This window comes from Camelus dromedarius, chromosome 20 (genome assembly GCF_036321535.1).
Source record: "Camelus dromedarius isolate mCamDro1 chromosome 20, mCamDro1.pat, whole genome shotgun sequence".
Classification (NCBI taxonomy): Eukaryota; Metazoa; Chordata; class Mammalia; order Artiodactyla; family Camelidae; genus Camelus; species Camelus dromedarius.
This window is the reverse complement of record NC_087455.1, coordinates 2,827,651-2,852,345: the sequence shown is the minus strand read 5'-3', so window position 1 is coordinate 2,852,345 and position 24,695 is coordinate 2,827,651. Positions and strand designations below refer to the sequence as shown.

The 24,695-nt window shown below is 55.1% G+C and overlaps 1 protein-coding gene across 2 annotated transcripts in view; it reads right to left on the bottom strand.

Moving 5' to 3' along the window:
* Positions 1-24,695, bottom strand: part of AGO2 (argonaute RISC catalytic component 2) — a 93,092-nt gene that overhangs the window by 23,869 nt on the left and 44,528 nt on the right. For both annotated transcript variants that reach the window (XM_031439684.2, XM_064476809.1), the window contains exons 3-13: positions 19,837-19,957; positions 13,288-13,469; positions 11,598-11,734; positions 10,778-10,912; positions 9,960-10,047; positions 8,682-8,829; positions 7,759-7,878; positions 7,476-7,598; positions 4,799-4,932; positions 3,212-3,396; positions 1,866-2,025 (exon numbers count right to left, since the gene is read on the bottom strand). In XM_031439684.2, the coding sequence (XP_031295544.2) occupies positions 1,866-2,025; positions 3,212-3,396; positions 4,799-4,932; positions 7,476-7,598; positions 7,759-7,878; positions 8,682-8,829; positions 9,960-10,047; positions 10,778-10,912; positions 11,598-11,734; positions 13,288-13,469; positions 19,837-19,957 (1,533 nt within the window). The remainder of the gene's footprint in view (positions 1-1,865; positions 2,026-3,211; positions 3,397-4,798; positions 4,933-7,475; positions 7,599-7,758; positions 7,879-8,681; positions 8,830-9,959; positions 10,048-10,777; positions 10,913-11,597; positions 11,735-13,287; positions 13,470-19,836; positions 19,958-24,695) is intronic.

Below are 24,695 nucleotides of genomic sequence, written 5' to 3'. Positions count from 1 at the left end.
GCTCTCACCAGGGCCAAAGACTCCCACAGCCCTCCCGTCTGCACCCTGCCCTGGGGGTTCTCACCAGCCTGGAGGCTTTACATGCCTCCTCCACATGAGGATCCCTAAGCAAACGCCACCACACAGACCCCCGCTCCTGCCTGGGAGGCTGACGCTGCTGCCTAGCTTTAGCTTCCTCACCCGGAACTCAGCCTCGTATCTCCCCTCTCACCCTTGATCCTCTTCTTCTGCTCAGACCAAACCCAATGTGTCCTCAAGCCCCAGAGCTCCGTCTCCAAAACATCCGACATCTCTGGGCACCCCCGGCCCACCCCCGCCACCTGCAGCTCTCCCGGGATGACGCAGGAGCGCCCGGTCCCCACTACGTGCACAGCTGCAGCTGCCTTCGTGGCGAGGTCAGATGGAGCTCAGCCTCCACTCGTGAGCCTCCAACAGCTGCAACCCGGCCAGGGGGGAGCACCCTCTGCCTCTCAGGCCCTCTTAGACCCACTCCCACACCGCCGGCAGGATCCTGCCCCAGGGCCCTTGCAAACCCTGTGCCTCCAGAGTGCTCCTCTCTCAGGGGTCCCCCCAGCACCTGCAGTCTGCTTAGTGCCACCCTCCCCGTGAGGCCCTCACCCTTCTGAGCGCCTGTCCCTTTCGCTGTGTCACTCCTATGCCCCTGAGAAGTCACATGTCCTATATTTACAGACCCTCTTGCCTGGGTCCCTCCACTGGAGGGCTAGGACTCTGTCCCTGTGCTCACTGCTGTGGCCCGACTCCCAGCCCACAGCAGGCATTCAACACAGAATTTGCTCTGAATGAACGGTTCACCACTAGCCCCGGAGAGGCCTCTCTTCCTCCCACGAACTGCGTCGAACGACCCCTCATCGCAGAGCCAGGATCCAAGCGCAAGCCTGGCAGACTCCAAATTTGGGTTTTCCTGCTTCACCACCTGCTTCCTGACAAGTTCAGCAGAGTCTCTGCAGTTAACAGTGAGACTCAGCCCTCACAGCGTGGCCCTGACCAGCAGCACCAACGGCACCTGGCGACTTGCTCAGCCCACGAGCAGCTGGGCCTGATCCACATGTGCTGGTGAGAACCTCGGTGGTCCGCTCCAAAAGGCAGGTGGGGGACTCAGACACTCGCCCTCCTGTGCAGGCTCCAGAGCCCAGGGAGGGCTGGAGGGCTGGGCGTAGTGGGCGTCCATCAGCGCCTCTTTTCCCAGCCAGCGGAAGCAGCACCAGCGGCCTGTCGCCTCCCAGGTCCCACTTCTGCTCGAAGACAGATTCATTGAAGGGGGAGCCTGTCCAGCAACCTGACTGCCATCTCTAATGTCTCACTCTAGCAATGATGTTTCTCCAGCAATACCTCGGGGAGGACACCTGTTCTCCTGCCGGCCCCAGAGGCTGGGATCTCTGAGCTCAGCCCTGCCCGAGTGTCTGGGGCAGCGTGCCTGGCCAGAGGGCCGTGAGGAACCCACAGCTCCAGGGCATAGACTCAGCCACAGCCTGGGGCTCGACCCCGTCTGCTCGTCTGCGCAACGGTCAGCTTGGCTTGGCGAGTGGAGAGCGGTCATCCGGTCCACACAGAGCTGGCTCCCTGCTGCACCTTGCTCGCTGGCCACATGCCAGACCCTCAGCCTAGGATGGGGTAAGAAGTCCCTTCTGCTTGGGCCCCTGTGCTCTCCTGGGAACATGGCCAGGGCACTCTGGCCCACAGATGGCCGTGGGCCCCTAGACTGTGAGCAGCTGGGACCGGAGTCTTATTTCCTTCATCTGTTGTGTCCAGGACAGAGGTGGACACGGGAGCCGATGCCGCCCCTGGGCCCTCCCCTGGGAACCACGTGCCAGCTGCCCAACCCGTGGCGGAGAGGCCGGCCTCACCTCCCCTGTGGCAGCAGGATGTTGTTCACGCCTCCCAATTTGACGTTGATCTTCAAGCAGAGGTTGGACAGGGTCTGTGGCGTGGTCCTCTGCACATTCTTCATCTGCACACACTGCGTGGCCATCCCCAGCACTGTGTCTCCCACACGCTTGACCTCGGCTGTGGAGTGGAAGAGTTTGCTCAGACTGCTCCTGATGGCCCCCCCACTGCCCCCTAGCCCTGCATGCAACCGAGCCTGTGGAAGGGGGGACCGGCGGGGAGGGAGGGCAGAGCCTGGGCTCCGCTCTGCCCCACCCTGCCCACGCCTGTGCTGCCTGTGGGGCTGCCACCCTTGCTTGCTGGGGAGGCCGGGCGAGTGCAGCTCTTGCTCAGGCCTGCAGGGTGGTGCGGGCAGGGCCAGGCTGGAGCCCAGGGTTTGGCCCTCGGAACGCTGCCCTCCACTGAGGCGTTCAGGATGGCAAGCACATGCTCCAGGAGTTAAAAATATAACACTGGCATCCTTGGCAAATGCAAACCTGACATCAAAGAGCTGTGTGAGCCCACACCCCCTCTCCAGCTGGATTCTTTCATGAAGCAGCTGCTCAGGGCTCCCCGGGCAGGCCAGCAGAGACAGGTGCCTCCAGGAGAAGACGAGAGGGTGGGGCCACAAGGGCTCTTTCCCCTCCTGTGGACGTGCGGCTCGGAAGGCTGTCCGTGGAACCCGGCGGGCGGTACCAACCGCATCCCTCTCTCCCGCTGCCTCAGAGGCCCCACGCACTACAGCTTCTCATCCAGATGCCCCCGCCCCGGGAGCCTCTGCATGCCCACGGGGCTGCCAACAGATGCACACAGCACCCGCCTCCCTGTCCGGTCGTCACTGTCCATGGGGTCTCCCCCGAATGAGGACTGTCTCATCTATCTTTGTTTTCTCCAGGGCCCGGGACTTGATCACAGGAGTTTGGTAACTTTTAGCTGAGTGAATGTGCAACCGCCCTCCTGGCAGAAAGCACTCTGCTGAACTTTCAGAGAATTCTGATGCCGTCCAGCTCACGAGTGGAGGAGTCGGCCCCAGTGGCTGACTCCCCCCCAGTGGCTGACTCCCCGAGGACGGCATCTGGCCGACGTCTGTGTTGGCGGATGGACGAGGGAATTGCTCAAGTGCTGAACTCTGTGCTGCCCCAGGTGCCGGCTGCCTCACAAGACCAACAAGGGCGGCCCTGGGCATGAGCGCAGCAGCAATCAGAAACCTCCTGGCCTTTCCCAGCTCCCAAGTGGGCCAGAAATAGGCACCTCCTCAGTGCAGCAAAGACGCAAAGGGCTCCGGCTGCACCCAGCACCCTGGGGCTGACGGCGTGGCCAGGCCTACCGTAGACGGGCGTCTTGCCAGGCAGGATGACCACCACCAGCTGCAGGCCGGCGTATGTGTTCTTCAGGTGCCGGAACATGGGCTCCACGCTATCGGCCCCCTGGGCGTATTTACAGAAGCACGGCTGGCCCTGGATGGGCATGCCCGCGTCCCTCGAGATCTTTCTGAGCTGCTCTGTGAAGGACCTGAAGGAGAATGTTCGTCACGGAAGTCCTGTGCGCACCAAGGGCTCAGACCAGGCAGGGGCCCAAGGAAGGGCAGTTTAACAGACCCAGATCATTTTCACTGAGATTGGAACCCCAGTTTAAGTCCTGGACCAGCCCATTTCAACACGTTAACTCATGGAAAAGGCCAGGCGTGCTCATCACAAGCACAGGTTACTGAAAAGCCAGGATGAAACAGGAGACACCTCAACCACCGTGACACTCTGGGGCGTGGGGACACGTGCTGGCCTTTCAAAGCCGGGCACGGACAGAGCAGCTGCAGCCCACGTGCTCTGTGGGTGCCAAGCATTGCCTGGGTGGAGGGAACTGTGAGCCGATTGTCCCCGGATTCACCCCCAGGGGCCTTGGATGACAATCACTGGAGAAAACAAAACAACCCACAGCCAGAGCAGCACTGGCAGCTGCAGCCGACAAGCCCGAGAAGTCACAGGTGGGGCCAGGGAGACAGAGCCACCACCTATTTTAAGCTTAGGAGTAAAAATATCGTTGTCTTTTACAATAAGGGTAAGGACACCCCGACCCAACCTAGTCAGCGCTCAACCGCCAGCCCGTCAGTGCAGGCGGAGGAACACGAGTCCACACCTGTGTTTGTGCCCGCAACGTGCGTTTACCTCGGGACCACCAAGCCCCAGGGACCATGAAGTGAGGGGCCACGATGGAGAACGGGGAGGAGGGGCACAGTGGTCAGGCGCCAAGCTACACAGCCCCCCACCGCGCCTGCAGCTGAACAGCCCACCCTGCACACCGCCTCTCCAGGAACCTGGGAGGCACAGTTCTGCAGAACCACCCTGTCTTGAAACATCCACCTGCTGCCTTCCCGGGCTTCGCAGTTCCCCTCCTGTCCCCGCCTGAGACCTTCCCTTCCCTGTTAGTCTGTTTGGCTCAAGAACATGGGGGACAAAACAGTACGCTTCTGGTGCCACTTTCAAAGTGTCCGCCTCCTGGCCAGCATGGGCTGATACAGAAACACGAAGCTGAAGTGTTTTTAAAAAATAATTTTAGAGGGACGGGTACAGCTAAGTGGTGCTCAGAGTGCGTGCTTAGCATACATGAGGTCCTGGGTTCAATCCCCAGCACCTCCATTAAAAAAATAATAACTCTAGTTCACTGAATGCACTTTTCCCTTGTACCTCCACTCTGTACACTCATTCTTCATTTACTGTTTGTTCCTTATGCACCTGCACCCCCCTCCACTCACCGCAGCTGCAGCCTGAGAGCAAAGTGGCCCGGCGGCCCCGCCTCCCAGCCTGGTGCGCCCTGGGCAGAGCCCTCTGAGGGGGAAAGGCTGCCAACCCCGCCATCAAAACTGAGCCCATAACCTGCCTCCGCCTCCACCCCCGCCCCCGCCCGCCCGGGGCCTTACTTCAGGTGGACCTCCGTGCACTGGCGCTGGGGGGCGAAGCATGCGATGGCCCACACCTTGATCTCGATGCCCGTGTGGAACTGCTTGTTCCTCATGTCCCAGACGCCCTGGACCGGTGTGGCAATCGCTTTGTTCTGCAAACAAAGTCAGAGTGAGAAGACAAAGGGAAACATTCCACTGACCTTGGATTTTGTCACCATCCCTACTGCTGAGGGTCCCCCGACCAGATGGGGGCTCCTGAGGCTGAGAACTGAACCTCCGGGCAGCCCGCCTCTGAGCTGCCCGCCTTGCAGGCCATCGGCAGAGGTCCGGATGGATGGAAGGGTGGAGGACGGACAGAGGGATGGATGGGGTGAGGAGGTGGAGTGAGGAGGGTGGTGGGTAAGATGAGCAGGCAGGGCCCAGAGCCCCATCCAGCCTCACGGGCACCTGGAGGAGCAGAAGTGCTCTGTGATGCTCAGACAGCACTGCGTTTACTTCATCTCATTCACCACCGAGGCCGCCGGGAAGGGAGGGGAAGAGAAGTGCCCGGGGTGGTCAGGCCAGGCCAGCTAGGATGGAGCCTGCTGCCCTTGACCCTCCGTGGCCCCCTGCAGCTGTCTAAGCTGCTCCCACTGGGAGGAGATGCATCCACCTAACTTTGTCACTCTCAGCCAGAAAGGACCAGGTCCCAACACTGTCACCTAAGGAACCTCTGAACTGCCTTCAAGTGATTCTGCAGCACAGGGACGGTCAGGAAGGGCCATGTGGAGGTGGTCACACTGGGCCGGTGGGTACCAGCAGAGGACAGGCTATGTCTGAGTCACTGCCACTCACTCTGCAGAAGTGGTTTTTCATGGAAGACACTGTTTGTCTTACTAAAGTGATAAAGCTCACTGTAAACATCAAACTTTAAAGAAACGAAAGTCCTTGTTCCCTGTATATTTTGTACCACCACCCTGCGCCTACCGGCCCCCTTCCGTAAGAGACAGCCACACCAATAGTCTAGTGTTCCGGACTCAGCAAGCAGACATACACAGACACACAGCGTTTCATAGCAAAGGACCCTTGCTCCCCGTGTCTTTCGGCCTCAACCCCACGGACATCTGCCTGGAGGGCTGCTGCAGAGCTGTCCTGGGCATGCACTGGGCGATGTGAGCAGTTCCTGCCCACCCGACCCCAGTCTCCAGACATCTGTCCCCCCACCCCTCCCCGGGGACATCCAGTGTTTTGCTCTAACAGCGGACAGCGGGCAGGGCAAGTGATGGAGAGGATTTGCTCCTATTGCTCCAGAAATCTGCAAATATTTGCTCCTTTAGCAGCATTAAAAGGTCTGAATCCTTACAACTCTAATATTTTTGCAAGGTTAGATTTACCAGGGCTATTTTGTTTTCCAGACCACTCCTGGCTTTAGTTCAAAGTAGAAGGACATTGGGTTTGCAATGCTGGTTTGACCACACAAGGGCCATGTGAGTCTCACTACTTCCGGGCACCTCCTCACTGACTTGGAAGGGGAGTCACAGGCCCTCCCTCCTAGGACGGCAGGGAGGGTACGAAGGGGCTGTGTCTGCAGGGTCTGGGCTCCCAGGTGCACAAGTGGGCTGAGAAGGAGCCAGGAGGACTTGTTCAGAAGGCCTCCTTCAGAGAACGAGGAGCAGTCGCCACGCCCACTGATGGGGCGAGACACCCGCGCAAAGGAGCGCCCCGTGGGGCAGAAGCAACTGGCCGCATGTCATACGCATTCCAAGGTCTCCATGAGACCTAAGAGAAAATATTAAGTAAAGAAAAAAATCAAGGCACACAGTGTAGTTAATACGCTGTTATCTGCACAAGAAGGGGTGAAAAGATACATGAATAATCCGAGGCAATTTTACAAAGGAGAACACCTTCCTGGAGAACAGCCCACACGGGGAAAAAAGAGATTTTTTTCCTATAATTCTTTGTAACTTCTGAACCTTGAAAGATTTAAAAAAAAGAACAGAACTTGTATTTTAAAATAAGGAAGGAAAAAACCCTACGAACAAAACAAAATTAAGCCTTGCTACAGGCTCCGGGGACCCGAGCGCCACTCCACCAGGCGGAAAGGTGCCAGGTCAGGAGGAACACGGGCTCCCGCCAGTCTCAGCGACGCCAAGGCCCCGGCCCTGCTTGCTGCCCAGGGGCACTGCGCTCTGCCCTGGGGTGGGGTGGTTTGCGGGGGGCGGGGGGGGGGGAGACAAGAGCTTCTCATGCACTATGAAGGCTCAAGGGTTAGGATCCTTTGATGATAAGAGTCAGAAGTCAAATGGGCAAAAACAGACAGGCAGACAGACAGCCCTGTGCCCGGACTAACTGACACACTTACTACAAAATACCTCCCACACAAAAGTTAGATGACAGAAAAGCAGCATAAGCTTCTGGAAGACAATTTACCACCGGCAGAGTACCTAACACACAATCAATGATGTTTTTACAATTTCGATGGAATAATAAGTCTACCTTTTGAAAAGAAAAAGGATAATTCCAGAAACTTCGAAGGGGTCAAGGAAACCAGTCTCTCACGATGCCCCACAGCTGTTACAGGCTCACAAGGGTGCAGGAATTGCCTTGACCATGGTCTGCACCTGGGGGGTGGTCCCACCCCAAGCGGGGTCGATGCTGCTGCTCTCCCATCAGCGCTCAGACTCGCACCCCCACACTCCCAACAGCCCTCACCTACCCTGCCCCCGTAGAGGATGGAGGGCGGCTGGAGGACCCGCCCGGTCACATCTGTCATCTCGTCTTTGACCATGATTCCAAATTCACGAACATACGGGTCTGTATTAAAACTGGCACTTCTCATCTTGAAAAGGGAAGAAAGAAAAGGCACAGAGTCAGGGGCGGCCTCTGCTTCTTTCCAGAAGCCGCGTCTGTCCGAAGCATCAGAGGTACCTCGCCCTGGGACCGAGTGTTGGCCCCCCGAGGGTGTCCCGCCCAGGACTGGCCCAAGGACATGCGCTCACCAATTTGCTAATCTCCTCCTGCCGATCGGGGGCTGACCTGGCAGTCGCTCTGATCATGGTTGAGGTCTGATTGTCCGTCAGCTTTTTAATACATCTCTGTCCCGCCACGATATTACAGACCTACGAGAAAACGCAGGAACGGGGGCGTCAACACCAGCACCGGGGAGCAGGCTCAGGTCTGAGGCCGAGAGTGAGGGCTGGCACCCAGCTCTGTCTGTGACAAGTCTACTCCTCGTGGTAAACTGTGAGGCACAAAACAGACTCTGGTGGTGGCAGCCGATCCTGAAACCACTAGAAACCGCACACCTGCAGGGGGCCCTTTGGTCGACAGCAGAACCCCCCCAAAGGGAGCCCAGCATCACAGTCTCGAGCTGGGAGTGGAGCTGGTAAAAGCAGGCACAGCCTGAGACCGCCACCAGCGGGGCGGGGCCCCGTGTCCGCCGGGCGCGGAGCAGGTGTGAGGCTGATGGAGGGAAGCCCGCCTCCTGGACAGTCTGGTTTTGGGAAAAACCAAACCAAGGCCCTAGATGTTCGAGCAACTTGACAAATTCCAGGAATTTAAAACACTAACAGAAAAGAGTTAAAACTTGCATCTTAATTTCAGCATTTGACCTTTCCCCAGGTGAGAATTTTTCAAACCAGAAGTGAATCCTAGACAGAAAGTGAAGAAAGAAACAGTCTATTTTCTGAGCACATTTTACTCCGTGCCAGAGGCCTGCTGGGCACATTACACACAGTCTCCACCTTCACTGAATCCCATGAGTCACAAAACCCATCTTACTACGGCGGAAGCTGGGGCTGGACAACGCCCATTAGCCTGCCAGGGGTCTCACGGTGGCAGGAGTGACAAAGTTTGGACCCGGGGTCCGATTGGGGCCCTGCCCCCGGGGTCCCCCCAGCACACAGAGATGGGGGGCACTTGCCTCTAGGGGAAGGTAGGTGTGTTTCTGCTCCTGCCCGACTTGTAAACATGGGAGGTGGGGGTAGCGCAGGACCAGCTTGTGCCTGTCCTTGAAGTACTGGGCCACTGTGCACTCCACCGTCTGCCCGCTCTCCTGCTGCAGCGGGAACCTAGGGAACAGAGAGGCAGCTCAGGCCCTGGGGGACGCACGGTGGAGCCCCCCTGCCTGCTCAGCTCGCACAGGGCTGCTTCCTTAGGGCTGAAGAAGGTGCAGGGAGGCCAAGCATCTCCCAAGGGTCAAAATGAAATCATGCCCTCTGGGGCATGCCCCTAAACTTTTGTTTCACCTCTGGAGCCGGAACGAAAAATACCCACATGCTTACAATACACAAAAATCCCAAATGACACACACATCTAACGTACACAAAAGGGATTCAGGACGAACAAAGACAGAACCAGACAGAAAGTCCTGTGTGCTTTCTAGCTGGCCTCTGACTAGGCTGACTCTGAATGTCGTTTGTGGGCTGAGAGCTCCCAGTGCTGCCCCACGGGACCTGAAACCTCCCAGGACAGAAGACCGGAAGGGACAAGCTGGCAGGAGAGACCCCCATGCAGAGTGGGGCCAAGGGCGCTGGGCATGGGTCAGGGGACATCTGCTGATCCCTCTGCTCTGCCCAGGCGGTTGGCCATCCCTGCAGGCTCTGGCCAGTGGAGGGAGGTCACAGGGCCAGAGTGTAGGCCCATCCTGCGCTCTTGCTGCACAGGGCCCTGGGCATCTTGGTGTAACCAGTGCCCAGAGGCACACCAGGCACTGCCATGGAATGACCATGTAATAAACTGAAGAGTCCTCAATGGACCCAGGAGGCCTCCAGGTGGGGCTCGGGGGCCACACACGCTAAGATGGCCCTGCGTCTGTGTGGCCAGGTCAGTTACTGCACGGATCACAGCCCTAAACTGTGAGGTGATGGAGCACAAAGAGCACAGGACAGAGGCCCTGGCGTCAGCGGGGGTCGGGGCCACGCCTGCGAGTTGGGGCAGCGTCTACTGATGGCCACCCCCTTCCAGGACCACGCTCAGCAGTGAGGACTGGAAAACAAACCCGAAAGACCCTCCTCTTGCCTGTAAGACTCAAGAAGGAAAACTGACGGGGGCCCCCATCCCATCCCACCCAGGCAGAACCTCATTATTTTATATCGTTAAGTACAGGACCCACTAAGCCAAAGGTGTACTTCTGAAATTTGAGAGTGACATCTGGGCGACAGTGCAGACTGGGCGGATAAGGGTCTGAGGGGCCGTTTACGTTTGGTGGCTGGCAGGCCTCCGGGTCACGTTGCAGACACGGTACTTCCTCTTCATCTGCCCGCAGTGCGTTATCTCCACCTTGAGACCTGGCGACACAGAGCGGCTGGGCTTCAGCGCAAGCCCTGCCACCTGGCAACAGGGACTGGCGCCCACAGACCCCACAAGGGCGTTCTGGGGGCCCTCGGAGTGGGCCACGTCACCCACAGGGACGCCAGCCACCCGAGACGCCCAGACCAGCGGCAGGGCACTGTTCTCAAAGACGAGGGTGGCGGCATGGGCCAGCTGAGGGCACGGTGTCAGCACCACAGCTTTCTCCTTCCTTCAGGATTATTTTTAGCAATGAGTACTGCTGCCCATCTTGAGACGCCCCCAGAAAGGGACAGGTGCAGAGGGGCGGGGCTCTCGGGGAGAGCGGCGGGGCCCGCCCACCATCCAATGATGGGCAGACAGACCCCAGCCAGGCCAGTGAACCCTGGACTGCACTTCCTTGAGTAGAAACAAGGCTCGCTGGGTACAGACAGTGCCAAAGCTGTGACTGTCAGATGCCAGGGAATCAGATTCCAAAACGTCATGAGACGCTGACTGTGACCCTGCAGCCACCCTCAGGCCTGAGCACCCATGCCTGGACGTTGCCGAGACCCCACACAGAAACCCACTTATTCAGAAATTGCTCCCACTCTGAAATGGGTTAACTGTCCCCGTGCTAATCCATCAGACAACAAACTTCTGCCGCCCCACCCCAGAAATGCTCAGGAGACCCGGAGAGGGGCGGGGCCACGAAGGGACCGCAACCCCACGTGCCAGGTGGCTAGTTACCTTTGATTTCTTTGGTAAACTTTACCCTTTGGGAATCTGTCAGAGGTTTTTGTTGTTCTTCAATACTTTTAAAATCCAAAACTTCACAAACAAACTCAATCACTGGTTGTGCCTTGTAAAACGCTGTTGCCGAGACTACAGGCAGGAAAAGAGACAAAAGCAGAAACATGACCAGCTGTGCCCGGCGCAGCCCCTTCCAGTGGACCCCACACCTCTGCTCCCGGCACCTGCAGAGCCTGGATGGAGCAGCGGGGGGTTCGAGTCGGTCACTGACTGCCCGATCCGACTCCGGTCAGAGGCAGTGGCAGACTCGAAAGGAAAAGTCACCCTCTGAGAGCAAAGCCTCACAGATCGTGACAACCCCCCAAGTCTTGGATGTCCCGGCACTTTGACTGCCTTCTTGAACAGGTCCCTCTGAAGTTTACCACCCCCGCGTGTGAGCCAGCACAGAGGGCAGCCAGGAGTCTCTCAAGAGAGGCGGGCCACCTGCAAGTCTGGAGACAAGGTGGGAAGTGACAGCGAGCCGGCCCCCAAAGGGCCCCCCTGTTCTCATGCCCACCAGACCGAGACGAAGCTCCTGCAGCAGGGGGTCCACTCACCAACTGGAGCCAGCCCCCGCGGACACCAGCTGAGCCCAGGTCCACCTCAGTGCCCTGAACCATGTCTCTGGAGTGGGCCCCACGGTGGCAATGATGGCCAAGCCTGAGGGTTACCGCCCTCACTGAAGGAGCAGTGAGGTGGGCTGGGCACCTGCAGCCCCCTCCCCCAGCTCTGACGGTCCCCAGCCCCACCGCAGCACGACTACCAGGGCTTCGCTTACCGTCAATATTCAGCATCATCTTCCAAAGAGAAGGCCGGACGGACTGATGGAAGCCAAACCACACCTCTCGGCCCCCTCCCAGCGGGTTGGAGCAGCCCTCGGACGCCGTGAAGAAGGAGCGGCCCACGGGGGTGTACCTGCAACGGGGGCCCGGGCTGGGAAGGCGGCCAGAGGCACCCGCCACGGCCGGCCCCACGCCCTGTCCACGGCTGGCTCTGCGGGGTGCCCAGCCTGGCCTCGACTCACGGGGACACGTGGAGAACAGGACACTTGGGGACCCGCTGAGTCTCGGTTTCCCACATGATCCAACCACCTAACGCCCCGCCCACAGCCCGCGACCTGCACACAGCACTTCACCTCTGTCTAGGACTGGGAAGGGGGGCGGGGTGCACACGACCGCAGTCAGGAAGAGCTGGCTGGACCAGCCTGAAGTGCCCGCTCAGCTCCTCTACGGAGAGGCTCCAAACACAGGGAGTAGGAGCTCAGACCTCAAACTGTGGGACAGCGAGGCCAAGGGGGGACAGACCCACGCCCTCCCAGGGGCCAGCTGCTGCCACAGCGCAGCAGTCGGTGCCTGCGGCATCTCCAAGGGTCTCCAAGGGAAGACCCTGTCACCTGCAAGCTGAGCCACCACACGACCCTCTTTGTCTCTCCCTTAGATGTGTTAATGTGTTAATCCTGCCTCTTTCTCTATTATTTTCCCCAAATGAAAGACTTTCCTCCTGACTGTAAAAGTCACATGGTAATTAATTCAAAGGAATTCAGAGAAAAAAAATCACAGTAATTCCTGCCACTCATCAAAAACCGTATTCGACATTCTGGCAACAACCCTTCTAGAGTGAGGTTATTTTGCACCCACCCACCTTCCTGCCGTCAACAGCTCCAAGTGGTGACAGATTAGATGCTGGGGGCCGGGGGGACCACTGTGAAACTGAGCACAGCCCCTCTAGGCGCCTCCTCTCACACTTCCTCTCTCCCCTCAGTCCTGAGAGCTCTGGTCAGTATGGGCAGCGCTCAGGATGGAGGTTTGTTTCAGTCTGAGGCATCCCTTCTTCCACTTACTCATTCAAATTGTTCCTGAGGCCCTACTGTGTGCTGCAGACGTGGAAGGAGCAGGCGCCCCAGGTCACAAACAGAGGTATGGGTGTGGCTCGCACGTGCTGCCACACAGGAGTCAGTGCAGCCCTGTGTCTCCCACCGGTCAGTTACGAGTCATCAGAGTGCCCAGCTGCGCTCTGTCCCAGGTGTGGAGAGAAAGCAACCCCACAGAATAAGCCCACGCGCGAGGCAGGGGCAGGGGCGCTGCCCATAGTCCTGAAAAAGTTTCTCCACGTGCTGGACGCCAGGCCAGCCCAGAACCTGGAACAGGATTCTACTGTTATGGGTCCCCAGTGTGAGGGCGAAAGAGGAACAGGACCGAGCTCACAGTCGGGCGGAGTGAGGGACGACGCCCAGCCGTGCCAGAGACAGGGAGGCAGAGTCGCCGTGCTGGGCTGAGAGTTCCGGCAGCCTGCTCTTCTACGGCAGGCTTTCCCCAGGCTGACACTGTAGCGCTTCCATCACATGCATCCTCATGGCCATCACCACCCGACCCAGGAGGCAGCTCTTCCTCACACAGAGGAGACAAGTGCTCAGGTAACGCTGGCGTCAGAAGCAGAAGCTCCTGGACCAGCTCAGGGACGGTCCTCACCTCATGGACGGCAAATGCCTCATGACCACGTCCAGGGCCTGGATCGTCTCAAAGGGGACGCTGGGCAGCCGCCCCGAAAGTGCATCGTGTAAGGCCTGTAAGCTCACGCAGGACACCCACTTGATGGACACCTTGAAGATGCGGTCCTTCCCTTCTCCTGGCAACGTGACCTCCAGCTCCACCTGGGGGGGCGTCCAGAGCACACGGTTACTGACGCTTCCCTCCTGAGGAACTATCAGGGGGTCAGGGACATTCAGTCAGTCCTTTCTCCAGCACACACGAGCGCGCCCGCCCCAGGCCCCGCCCGCCCCCGCACGGTGACTGGGGCTGCACCGGGCAGTTCAGCTCTTCCCTCTGCGGTGCCCGGTGCTTACTCTTAAGCCGCACACGGGGCAGCCAGGAGAAGCAGCGGCGAGACCATGGCCCGAGGAGGCAACGTCAGGGCAAAGGGGCTCCGCGCGGCTGCTTGCCTGGGTCCCGGCGCCCCTCTGAGGAGGGTGCCCAGGGAGAGGAAAGCGGGGGCAGGCATGAGTGGAGGCTGCTCCTGGGACAGGGGAGGGACGCCGGCAGATCGTTGGGGTCCTGGAGGGCCACTCTTTCTCCAGTGGAACTGACAAAACTGTAGTGGGTCCAGTTTCACAGTAGGTGAATCGTGAACAAAAAGCCTTCTCAGAATAGACATGAGGTAAACAGCAAGATGCTAACGACTGCAGAGTATAGGGACGTGCCTCCTCCAGTCCCTTCACCCCTTCTGTCTGAGTAAACGAGTCCGTGCTAAAGCGTAAGCCTATGAGTCCCCGAAGGCAGGACGCGGGCGGCGGGGACAGCGTGTGTTGGCTCTTCCCCAGGCAGACGCGCCCCCTGCCCGCCCACTGACTGTCCACACCCACCGAGCACAGGGACGTGCCGCGGCACCGCCACCACCAGGGACAGGACGGCAGAGCAAGCAGCTTCGGCTCCGAGCACTTGAAATGCGGTTGGTGTGACTGCGGGACCAAACTTCTAGCTCCGTCCATTTTTAATAACCTTAAACACACAGAGCCACGTGTAGCTAGTGGCCAGTCCAGTACTGGACCACAGTCTACGGTGTGGCCTCCAGATTCCACCCTCGCAAAGAACATGAACCCATGTCCCTCCCCTCCAGCCAGCCCCTCATCTTCACTCAGCCCACCCCACCTCGCTCCGCGTGATGCCCAGACCCACCTTTCCCCAGTCACTTCACGCCACCACTTCAAACCCTCCAGGTAAGTCACCTGGTAACTGCAGACACACCCTGAACACGGCACACACAAACCTCCCTCAGGTGAGGACTGAAGCAGTTTTAATATTTGCTGATAATAATCCTCGTGTGTCTAGAACATCTATGGCCCACAGCTCACAGACCACATACATTTTATTCTCAAACACCCAGAAATGCTAGCAAGGAAGACTTACCACGTTTTATACATAAAAACACAGAAACCAGTCCAAGGCCACACAACCGCAAAAGGGCAGAGGTGGGGCTGGGAGCCAGCTGGCTGAGACCAAAGGTCCTTCCACTCACCACGCGATGACCAGGGGGCCGCAAGGTCCTCAGTAGCGGGCTGGGGGCTGTCACTTCGAGGGCAACACAGCAGAGGCCAGGCCACAGCCCCGCCCACCCTGGGCCTCTCAGAAGGAAGGGGCTCAACCCCGCTGCACTATCTGCCTGGAAGGCCGCCCCACTCAGGCGCCCAGCAAACTCCCGCCAGCTGCTGCATCCCTGCTCAAGCACCTGGCCAGCACCAGGCTTATTCATTCACTCCCCCTCCGCCCTCTCCCAGCAGTTTGTTCTCATTCCTGTCTATGCACCCTCTGCTCCCGGGGGCTCCTCCATCTTGCACTTGCCACACCTCATCCAAACATCACTGGAGCAGCAACCAGACTGTGCTGAAGCCTCCTGCATACCTGTGTCCAGGTAGACACATCCTTCCGCTCTGTGCACAGCCCCACACACCCAGCAGCACTCCGAGTACCATTATGCTGACAGCCCCGACCTGCAAAAGGCCCCAGGTCCATCCAAGGGAGGACAGAGCACTGAAAAAGGAACAGATTCTTCACGATGGATGGATTTCAAGTATCTAATACCCAGTAAAAGAAGCAAGCCACTGAAGGACAGTACTGTACAACTCCTCTCAGAGCAAATATATGAGAAGGGTGTACACACAGCTGATGAAACCAGCAAAGACCGAAGGGTCAGTTTAACCCAAGTCATCAGGATAGTGGTGGGAGTGGGGGGGGGGGTTCCTGTGTGAACTAGCAGAGACCTGGCTTCAACATCAACAGAGGGAGAAGACAGCCCCACCTGTTCAGAAACAGTACGTCAAGGTCACAGCCAACAGGTGGACGGAAACCACCAACCTAATTTCCAAATCACACACGGACATCCACAGCAGGCATCTGGAGCCCATCGCATGTGTCTCCACCCAGCAGGACGCGGCGGATCTAAAGGACAGTCCTGTGAGCTGGTGCTAATCAGATGCTTGTTAACTCTTCAGCCGGTTGGGGGGAGGGGGCCTGGAGGGGCGTGCCCTCGGTCAGCAGAAGGTGCTTACGTTTTTAAAGTTTCTGGACCAGCCTCCTCTTAGCCTCAGTGAAGGGAACAGAACCAACGCCAGGCCTGACAACATTCCCTGCCAGCCACCACGTCTCAAGAGGCCGACGGTTACACGCACCTCATATGTGAGGGACACTAGAGATTTCAACAGAAATGTCACCCCTGGGACAAGGCAGCCTGGGTGTCAGCTGCGGCAGGAGCCTGAGCAAAGTCCTCACACCGTCGGGGCTGCTGGCCAGTGGAGCTGCTCCACACACCAAGATCCTCGGACCTCTGAACAGCCTGGAGCACTGCCTCCCAACAGCGCCATGTCCAAGGGCGCTGACCGGAGGTGCACAGGGTGTGGGGGCTCCCAGCTCCATCACTGCGATGGTCTGACCGTGGGCAGGGGCGTCCACCGGGCTCCCTGTCTGTACAGGTGGGACAGGAGGGCAGCCCACCCGCCTCACAGACACTCGTGCCACCGAGGACGCCAGCATCCGCAGGAGCTGGAACATGGGGACCCTGTGACTGCCACTCTCCCAACATGCACAACCCGAAGACCTGCGGCCGGCACTGCCCAGGGCCTGGAGGACCGCGAGCTGGCTGCAGAGCTCAGTAGCTCCACAGTCCAAAGCCACACTCACCTCTATGTCTGAACACCACCAGGGTGACAGACTAGAATCCGGTGCCACCACACAGCAAAAAACAAAGAAAAGGAAACCGCCAAGAGCGCGAAGGCGCGCCCGCGGCCAGGGCCGCAGAGAGGGCCGCTCTCAGTAAGAGTTAGTGTCCAGACCGTGTGGCCCGTACACCGGCTGCCATCCGTCCCCAGGACGTGGGGCCGCCGGACTCGCCGTGGGCTCGGTCCCGGGCCTGCAGGAGCCCGTGCCTGGGGCCACAGGCCTTGTTCCCATGTGCAGGGAGCTGAGACCCCAGGTCGGTGACTGCACAGCAACAAACCCCTCCGACAAGCAAACTGTCGCCAGGTGACAACACGCTGGGAGTCCCACCACCCTCGCAGGGGACAAAGCCGATGCCCGAAGGGGCTGCTCTGTGAGGGAAGCACCTCCCACCCACCTGCTGCGTTCAAAGCACCCTGGCTTCACTGGAGGGCCCCTCAGCCCCGGAAGGCGGCAGAACAGCCCCAAAGGAGAGCCGGCGAGGTAGAGAAGGCCCTCCCGGGTGCCTCCCCAAGGAGGGGCCCCAGGGATGGCTCCCGGCCCCGCCTCCTGCCTGTCCTCAAATCTCCTGCCCCTCCAAGTGCAGGAGCCTCAGCGCCCTGCTCAGACTCTCCAACCTGTCACCGCAGGTCAGCTGGGTACTTGTGGCCTGGCTCGTGCAGCCCAGGACACAGGGCAAGCAGGAGGGGGCGTGTGGTGGGCTCTGTGAATGAACGAGAGCCTTCCCTGCAGGGTCTGCTGCCAATTCATTCGAGTGTGCACCTGCCCCACTGTGCTGTGTCCTTCCCGGAATAAATGCAGAGGCTGTAGCCCCAGGATGCTGCAGGCCCCTGGGGGAGGCCCGGGCTGCAGCCAGCATTGGGAACAACACACATTCCCATCGTGCAAATCATGTCATTTTCCTGCTGAAGAGGACATCCCGAACTGTGAGGAGCCCGAACAACCTTCCCAGTCTCCTGTTCTGAGAAGTGAGGGGCTGACCTGGGGCACAGGGCCTTTCAATCACAGTAAGGTGCGTGTCTCTTTCCACAGAGGGGCTGGAAGCAGGGAGGGCAGACGAGGGTGTCAGCAGGAGAGATCAGGAGCAGATCACAAGAGCTGCCTTCCTGCAGCCAGGGCCAGGCGTCGTGTAGCCCTGGGCACGTCTGCGGCAGCCCGCACAGCCACGGGCACACAGCGGGGCTACTGGGACATTCGAGGGTTTCCTCTCCTACTACAGAAGCATCCAGGATACAAAGAAAAGTACTTCACAGAACACAGAGCAAACACAAAAGGAAAAAGGGGTGTGTGTGTGACACTTTGCTGTAAGATGTGAACGTACGGGAACAGAAAAGGGGTAACACCTGATATTAACTCTCAGACAGAAGAGATAATTTCTGCATCCCACGAGTGTTTGCTAGCACCGTAATGAGTGGAAGGAGAGGTCTGGAGTCGAGACACCTCACCCTAACTGAATACCGTGGCTTTGGGTGGGTTCCCTAAGCCACCCGAAAAGAGGGTGGGGCTGGGTGGGATTAAATCTAAGAGAGCCTGTGTGAACACTGGTACTCAGCCATGTGTCTGAAGGGCTACCGTGGGCATGGAGGCAGCCCCCACTAACACCAGTTAGGAGACCGCTGTGAATCCCTCAGACCTGGAACAGTAACTATTAGTATCTGTGAACACGTGTGTACCGCGTCCCAGGCGTTCTGATTAACTACTTGAAACCTGACAAGTCAAAGTATGATTTAGAACCAGCAGCCAGAGCACCACCCGGGAACGGCTTCCAAAGGCAGACCCTGAATCAGAACCCACCCTTTAACTGAGGCCTCAGGGGTGCAGAAAGCACATTACAGGCGGAGGGGCTTCCCTTCGGGCGTGCTCACTTGCACACGAGGGTTTAGTTCTCACAAGGACCAGAGGTAGCATCTATACCGCCTGCCCACTTTGGGGGTGTGGCAGTCGCAGCCTGGCCCGGGGACTGGGACCACACCCGGGCCTGTGTGAACGCCCACAACGACATGCCTCAAATCTGAGTACCGTGCACGCTCCGCCACCCCTTCTGAAGGAAAAATAACCCTAAACCCCTCTTAGTACCTAATCATACACGTGCACAGGCCAAACTGTGAATAAACTCCTTATGCTTTTCCTTCTTATACAACTTTAAACAAAAACAAATGTGCGAATTAAACACACAACTTTATAACTGATAAATTTCAAAGGCAGAGCATGTTAACCTGTCAGGGGTGACCCTGCTCAGCTGACAGGCATCTGGTCCCGGGCCCCCACATTTAGGGCACCACGTCAATCACCCAGTGCCTGGCGAGCCAGCCCCGCGGCACTGCCGTCTCCCAGGGTCGCTGCGCAGAGCTGTGTCAGCACCTGCCTTCCCACGGCCCTCACCACCCTCCTTATCAGACGCTGCCGTTCCGAGCCACACTGTTGGGGCGCTGGTGCCATTGGCCCTGCTGCCCTGCCCGCCGGGCGAAAGGCGCTTAGTCATTTAAGATCATCATTAAAATGCAAAAGCAAAAAAATTCACTGCCTGCAGAGAACCAGCAGGTCACTGGGCAGCAGCGTCAGCCCCTCTGAGCTCTCCTCCTGCTCAGGGACCCTAGGCTTTGAGAAGCTCAGCGTGCAGGTCACTGCCGAAGGGGCGCAGCTTCCACGTTCTCACTGGGATTTGGATAACTGCTAAACTGCCAGTTTGTGGGGTTTTTTTAAGTACGAGTAAAAATCATTTCTGAACCGAGTCTTTGCTCTTCCTCCCGTATAAACCCAGAGCGGCCCATTTGTTGAAAGACACGCCGAGAAGTGACAGCTTCCAGGCAGAAGTGCTGCTGCTTTGTAAACAAAGCCACAATAAGAATGAAGACAACAAGAGAAGGCGACACTGTAACCTGCCCGCTGCTCCCGGAGGGACCGACCAGCACGATGATGCTTTCAGAGGCATCTCGGGCTACAGCTGAGTGTTAGCGTTGCTCTGTGGCCCTTGTCACACACACCTACACCTGTACAAACACACTTTTCCGCAGGCCCAGCCTCATGACCCAGGCTCCTGCTTGGTGGTGGGCTGGGGCACACGCCTGCACATGTGTGTCTGACACTGCAGTCTGTGGTTTCAAGAAGTTCTCAACTCCTTTCTCTGGACTTAGACAACTTAACCTTCTGCCTCTGAAAACCACAACACGCGGCAGGTGGTTTCTGCGGGTCCCGCGACTAAGCACGAGGCCCATCAGCAGCTCTCCCCTCTCAGCAGGAGGACTCGGCGTGACAAGAGCACGGTGAGCGCGCTCGCTGCGCGCCATCATCCAGGCACACCTGTGGACTCACCTTATCCCTCCCAATTGGAAGGGGCATCGCTGTGTAGAGGTTCTTCCTTCCATCAAACACTGGTTTCCGATCCCCAAAGATCTGTGTTTTAAAGTGCTGAACCATATGTTCCACTATTTCCCTGAAACAAGACAGAATTCGAGCAAAATGTCAGTAAAATCAGGGAAATGGCACACAAGGAAGACATTCTTCTGACACTGGTTTTTAAGCAATTTCATAAGCCCTGGGGCTCCTTTTAATAACATGACTTTCAAATGCCTTCTGTAAGGAATCAACTAGACCTGCAGTGGGTTTCTGCTGCATTCATCTGGCGACTCAACCATCAGAGACCTCCCTCGCTGCCCACTGTAGCCAATGGACCCTGCAGGACTCCCTGGAGGCACAGAAGACGAGGGTGGCAGGGCTCCTGTCCCCAAAGCTATAGGACTAGCTGCCACATGTGACCCTGCAAGGCCCCTGCCGCGCACACAGGGCACTCCCACCCACTGAAGTCGGGCCGGCTCGGCCATCCGCCTCACACTCCTGGGATTCGCTGCAGAAGGCGCCCTGGGTGCCGCTGCCCGCTCAGCCTGGGCTCCAGAACAAGCACCTCGACAGTGGCCAAAGCCCAGGCCCAGCCTGACTCAGCCGCACAGCCAAACCACTGCCCCCACTGCGGGGTCACAAGTGTGGAGAGGAGGTTGGCTGCTGTAAGTGACCCTTCAGGCGTGACAGCAGCAGGAACCGGTGAGCACGAAGCAGCTGTTCCGCCGTGGTGCCCTCAGCACTGAGCGGGCGCAGGCCCTTGTCTCGCCTGTCCGACTGCCTGTCCGCAGCTCAGCAGAGGCACAGAAACACGCTGCGGGTGGCCAGAGACAGCAGCTCTCCTGCTGGCCCAGGCTCAGGGCAGCCAGTGCCCTCTGCACAACTCTGCTCTGGGGGAGCCCCACGTGGCACATTTCTGTCCACATTTCCAATCGACTCACCAGACACCCGACTCCAATAAAGCACGGACAGGAGAAGTCATGATGCCTGCCTGGCCCCTAAAGGTCCTCATAGAGGAAACATGCCAAGGACTGACAGCAGACAAACTGTCAGAGGCTCAAAATCTCAGCGGTTGTCAGGAAACAGCAGCTCATGCGATGTGGTAAAGAGGGAGAGACAGACTCTAAAAGCAGAGAAAGGGGAGGGGAGGGGGGAGGGGAGGACCCCTGGCTCAGCCTTGCTGTAAGGGTCTTTCTCTGGGGCAGAGCCTTGGTCATCTTTCAGAAGGCAAGGACCCTTAATTCTGAGTTTTTTCTTTAAAAAAAAAAAATGCATTCTTGCAATAAAACTCTCAACAAACAGAAGTCCAGGATCAAATGGCTTCACGGATGAATTCTACCAAACATTTAAAGAAGAGTTAACACCTATCCTTCTGAAACTATTCCAAAAAACTGCAGAGGAAGGAATGTTTCCAAACTCATTCCATGGGGCTAACATCACCCTGATACCAAAACCAGACAAAGAAAATTACAGGTCAGTATCACTGATGAACACAGACGCAAAAATCCTCAACAAAACATTAGCAAATCAAATTCAACAACAGTTAAAAATATGATACACCATGATCAGCTGGGATTCATCCCAGGGATGCAACGATGTTTGGTATCTGCAAATCAATCAGTGTGATACACCACATTAACAAACTGAGGAATAAAAATCATAAGATCATTTCAATAAAAGCAGAAAAAAGCTTTTGATAAAATTCAGCATCTATTTATGATTACAAACTCTCAAAAACGTGGGTATGAGAGAACATACCTCAACATCTTAAAGGTCATATATGATAAACACACAGCCAGTATCCTACTCAATGGTGAAAAGCTGAAAGCATTTCCTCTAAGATGAGAAAAAAGACAAGGAAGCCCACTCTCACCACTTTTATTCAACATAGTACTGGAAGTTCTAGCCACAGCAATCAGATAAGAAAAAGAAATAAAAGGAATCTAAATTGGAAAGAAAAAAGTAAAACTATCACTGTTTGCAGATGACACGACACTACATATAGAAAATCCTAAAGACACCACCAAAAACCTATTAGAACTAATAAATGAATCCAGTAAACCCTCAGGATACAAAACTAATGTACAGAAACCTGTTGCATTTTTATATACTAACAACTATCAGAAAGAGAAACTAAGAAAACAATCCCATTTACAACTGCATCAAAACAAATAAAATATCTAGGAAAAAAATCTAACCAAGGTGGTAAAGAACTTGTATTTGAAAACTATAAGACACTAATGAAAGAAACTGAAGACAACACAAACAGATGGAAAGATATAATGTGCTCATGGATTGGAAAAATTAACAGTGTTAAAATGACCAGACTATTCAAGACAATCTATAGATTCAAAGCAGTATCTATTAAATATCAATGGTATTTTTCACAGAACTAGAATGAACAATTCTATAATCTGTATGAAAACACAGAAGACCCCAAATAGTCAAAACAATCTTAAGTCAAAACATGGATGGACCTGGAGGGTATTATGCTAAGTGAAGTAAGTCAGAGAAAGACAAATACTGTGTGATTTCACTTATATGAGGAATCAAAACAATCTTAAGAAAAATGAAGCTGGAAGACTCATGCTCCTACTTCAGACTTTACTACAAAGCTACAGCCATCAAAACAGTATAAAAGCTACTGGTATAAAAACAGACACACAGATCAGTGGAACAGAATAGAGAGCTCAGAAATAAACACAACTTACATGGTCAAGTAATCTATGAGAAAGGAGGCAAAAATATACAATGGAGAAAAGACAGTTTCTTCATGGTGTTGGGAAAATTGGACAGTTACATGTGAAAGGATCAAGCTGGACTACTTTCTCAGACCACATATAAGGATACACTAAGGGACGGGTTAAAGACTTGTATTTAAGACCTGAAACTCTAAAACTCCTAGAAGAAAACAGAGGCAGTACACTCTGACATCATCTGAGCAGTATTTCTTTTTGGATCTGTCTCTCGAAGCAAGGCAAACAAGAGCTAAAATAAACAAACAGGACTACATCAAACTAAAAAGCTCCTGCACAGAAAAGGAAACCATCAACAAAATGAAAAGGTGACTCACTGAATGGGAGAAAATATGTGCAAGCAATATATCCAATAAGAAGTTAATACCCAGAATAGACAAAGAACTCACGGAAGTCCACATCAGAAACACTACACAACCCGATTAAAAACTAGGCAGAGGGCCTGAGCAGACACACAGATGCCAACAGACACATGAAAGGATGCTCAGCATCACTAATCCTCAGGGAAATGCAAAACAAAACCACAATGAGACATCACCTCATACCTGTCAGAATGGCTGACAACAAATAAAAAGTGCTGGCGAGGATGTGGAGAAAAGGGAACCCTCGTGCACTGTTGGTGAGAATGTAAATTAGTGCAGCCACTATGGAAAAAAGTATAAGATTCCTCAAATAGTTTAAAACAGAACTACCATACAATCCTGCAATTGCACTTCTGGGTATTTTTCTGAAGAAAACAAAAAGAAAAGATATACACATCCCTATGTTCACTGCAGCATTATTTTTTTTTTTACCATTTTTTATTGATTTATAATCATTTTACAATGTTGTGTCAAATTCCAGTGTAGAGCACAATTTTTCAATTATACATGAACATACGTATATTCATTGTCACATTTTTTTCTCTGTGAGCTACCATAAGATCTTGTATATATTTCCCTGTGCTGTACAGTATAATCTTGTTTATCTATTCTACAATTTTGAAATCCCAGTCTATCTCTTCCCACCCCCCACCCCCTTGGCAACCACAAGTCTGTATTCTATGTCTATGAGTCTATTATTTCTGTTTTGTATTTAAGCTTTGTTTTTGTTTGTTTGTTTGTTTAGATTCCACATAGGAGCGATCTCATAGGGTATTTTTCTTTCTCTTTCTGGCTTACTTCACTTAGAATGACATTCTCCAGGAGCATCCATGTTGCTGCAAATGGTGTTATGTTGTCGGTTTTTGTGACTGAGTAGTATTCCATTGTATAAATATACCACATCTTCTCTATCCAGTCATCTGTTGATGGACATTTAGGCTGTTTCCATGTCTTGGCTATTGTAAATAGTGCTGCTATGAACATTGGGGTGCACGTGTCATCCTGAAGTAGGGCTCCTTCTGGATATATGCCAAGGAGCAGGATTCCTGGGTCATATGGTAAGTCTATTCCTACTCTTTTGAGGAATCTCCATACTGTTTTTCACAGTGGCTGCACCAAACTGCATTCCCACCAGCAGTGAAGGAGGGTTCCCTTTTCTCCACAGCCTCTCCAGCATTTGTCATTTGTGGATTTTTGAATGATGGCCATTCTGACTGGTGTGAGGTGATACCTCATTGTAGTTTTGATTTGCATTTCTCTGATAATTAGTGATACTGAGCATTTTTTCATGTGTCTATTGATCATTTGTATGTCTTCCTTGGAGAATTGCTTGTCTAGGTCTTCTGCCCATTTTTGGATTGGGTTGTTTATTTTTTTCTTATTGAGTTGTATGAGCTGCTTATATATTCTGCAGATCAGGCCTTTGTCGGTTTCATTTGCAAAAATTTTCTCCCATTCCGTAGGTTGTCTTTTTGTTTTACTTATGGTTTCCTTTGCTGCACTGCAGCATTATTTACAGTAGCCAAGATACAAAAGCAACCTAAGTGTTCACTGACAAATGAATGGATAAAGACATGGTATATATGTACATCCAATGGAATATTAATCAGCCATGAGAAAGAATGAAATTTTGCCATTTTCACAACATGGATGGACCTAGAAGGTATTATGCTAAGTGAAGTAAGTCAGACAGAGAAAGATAAATACTGTATGATTT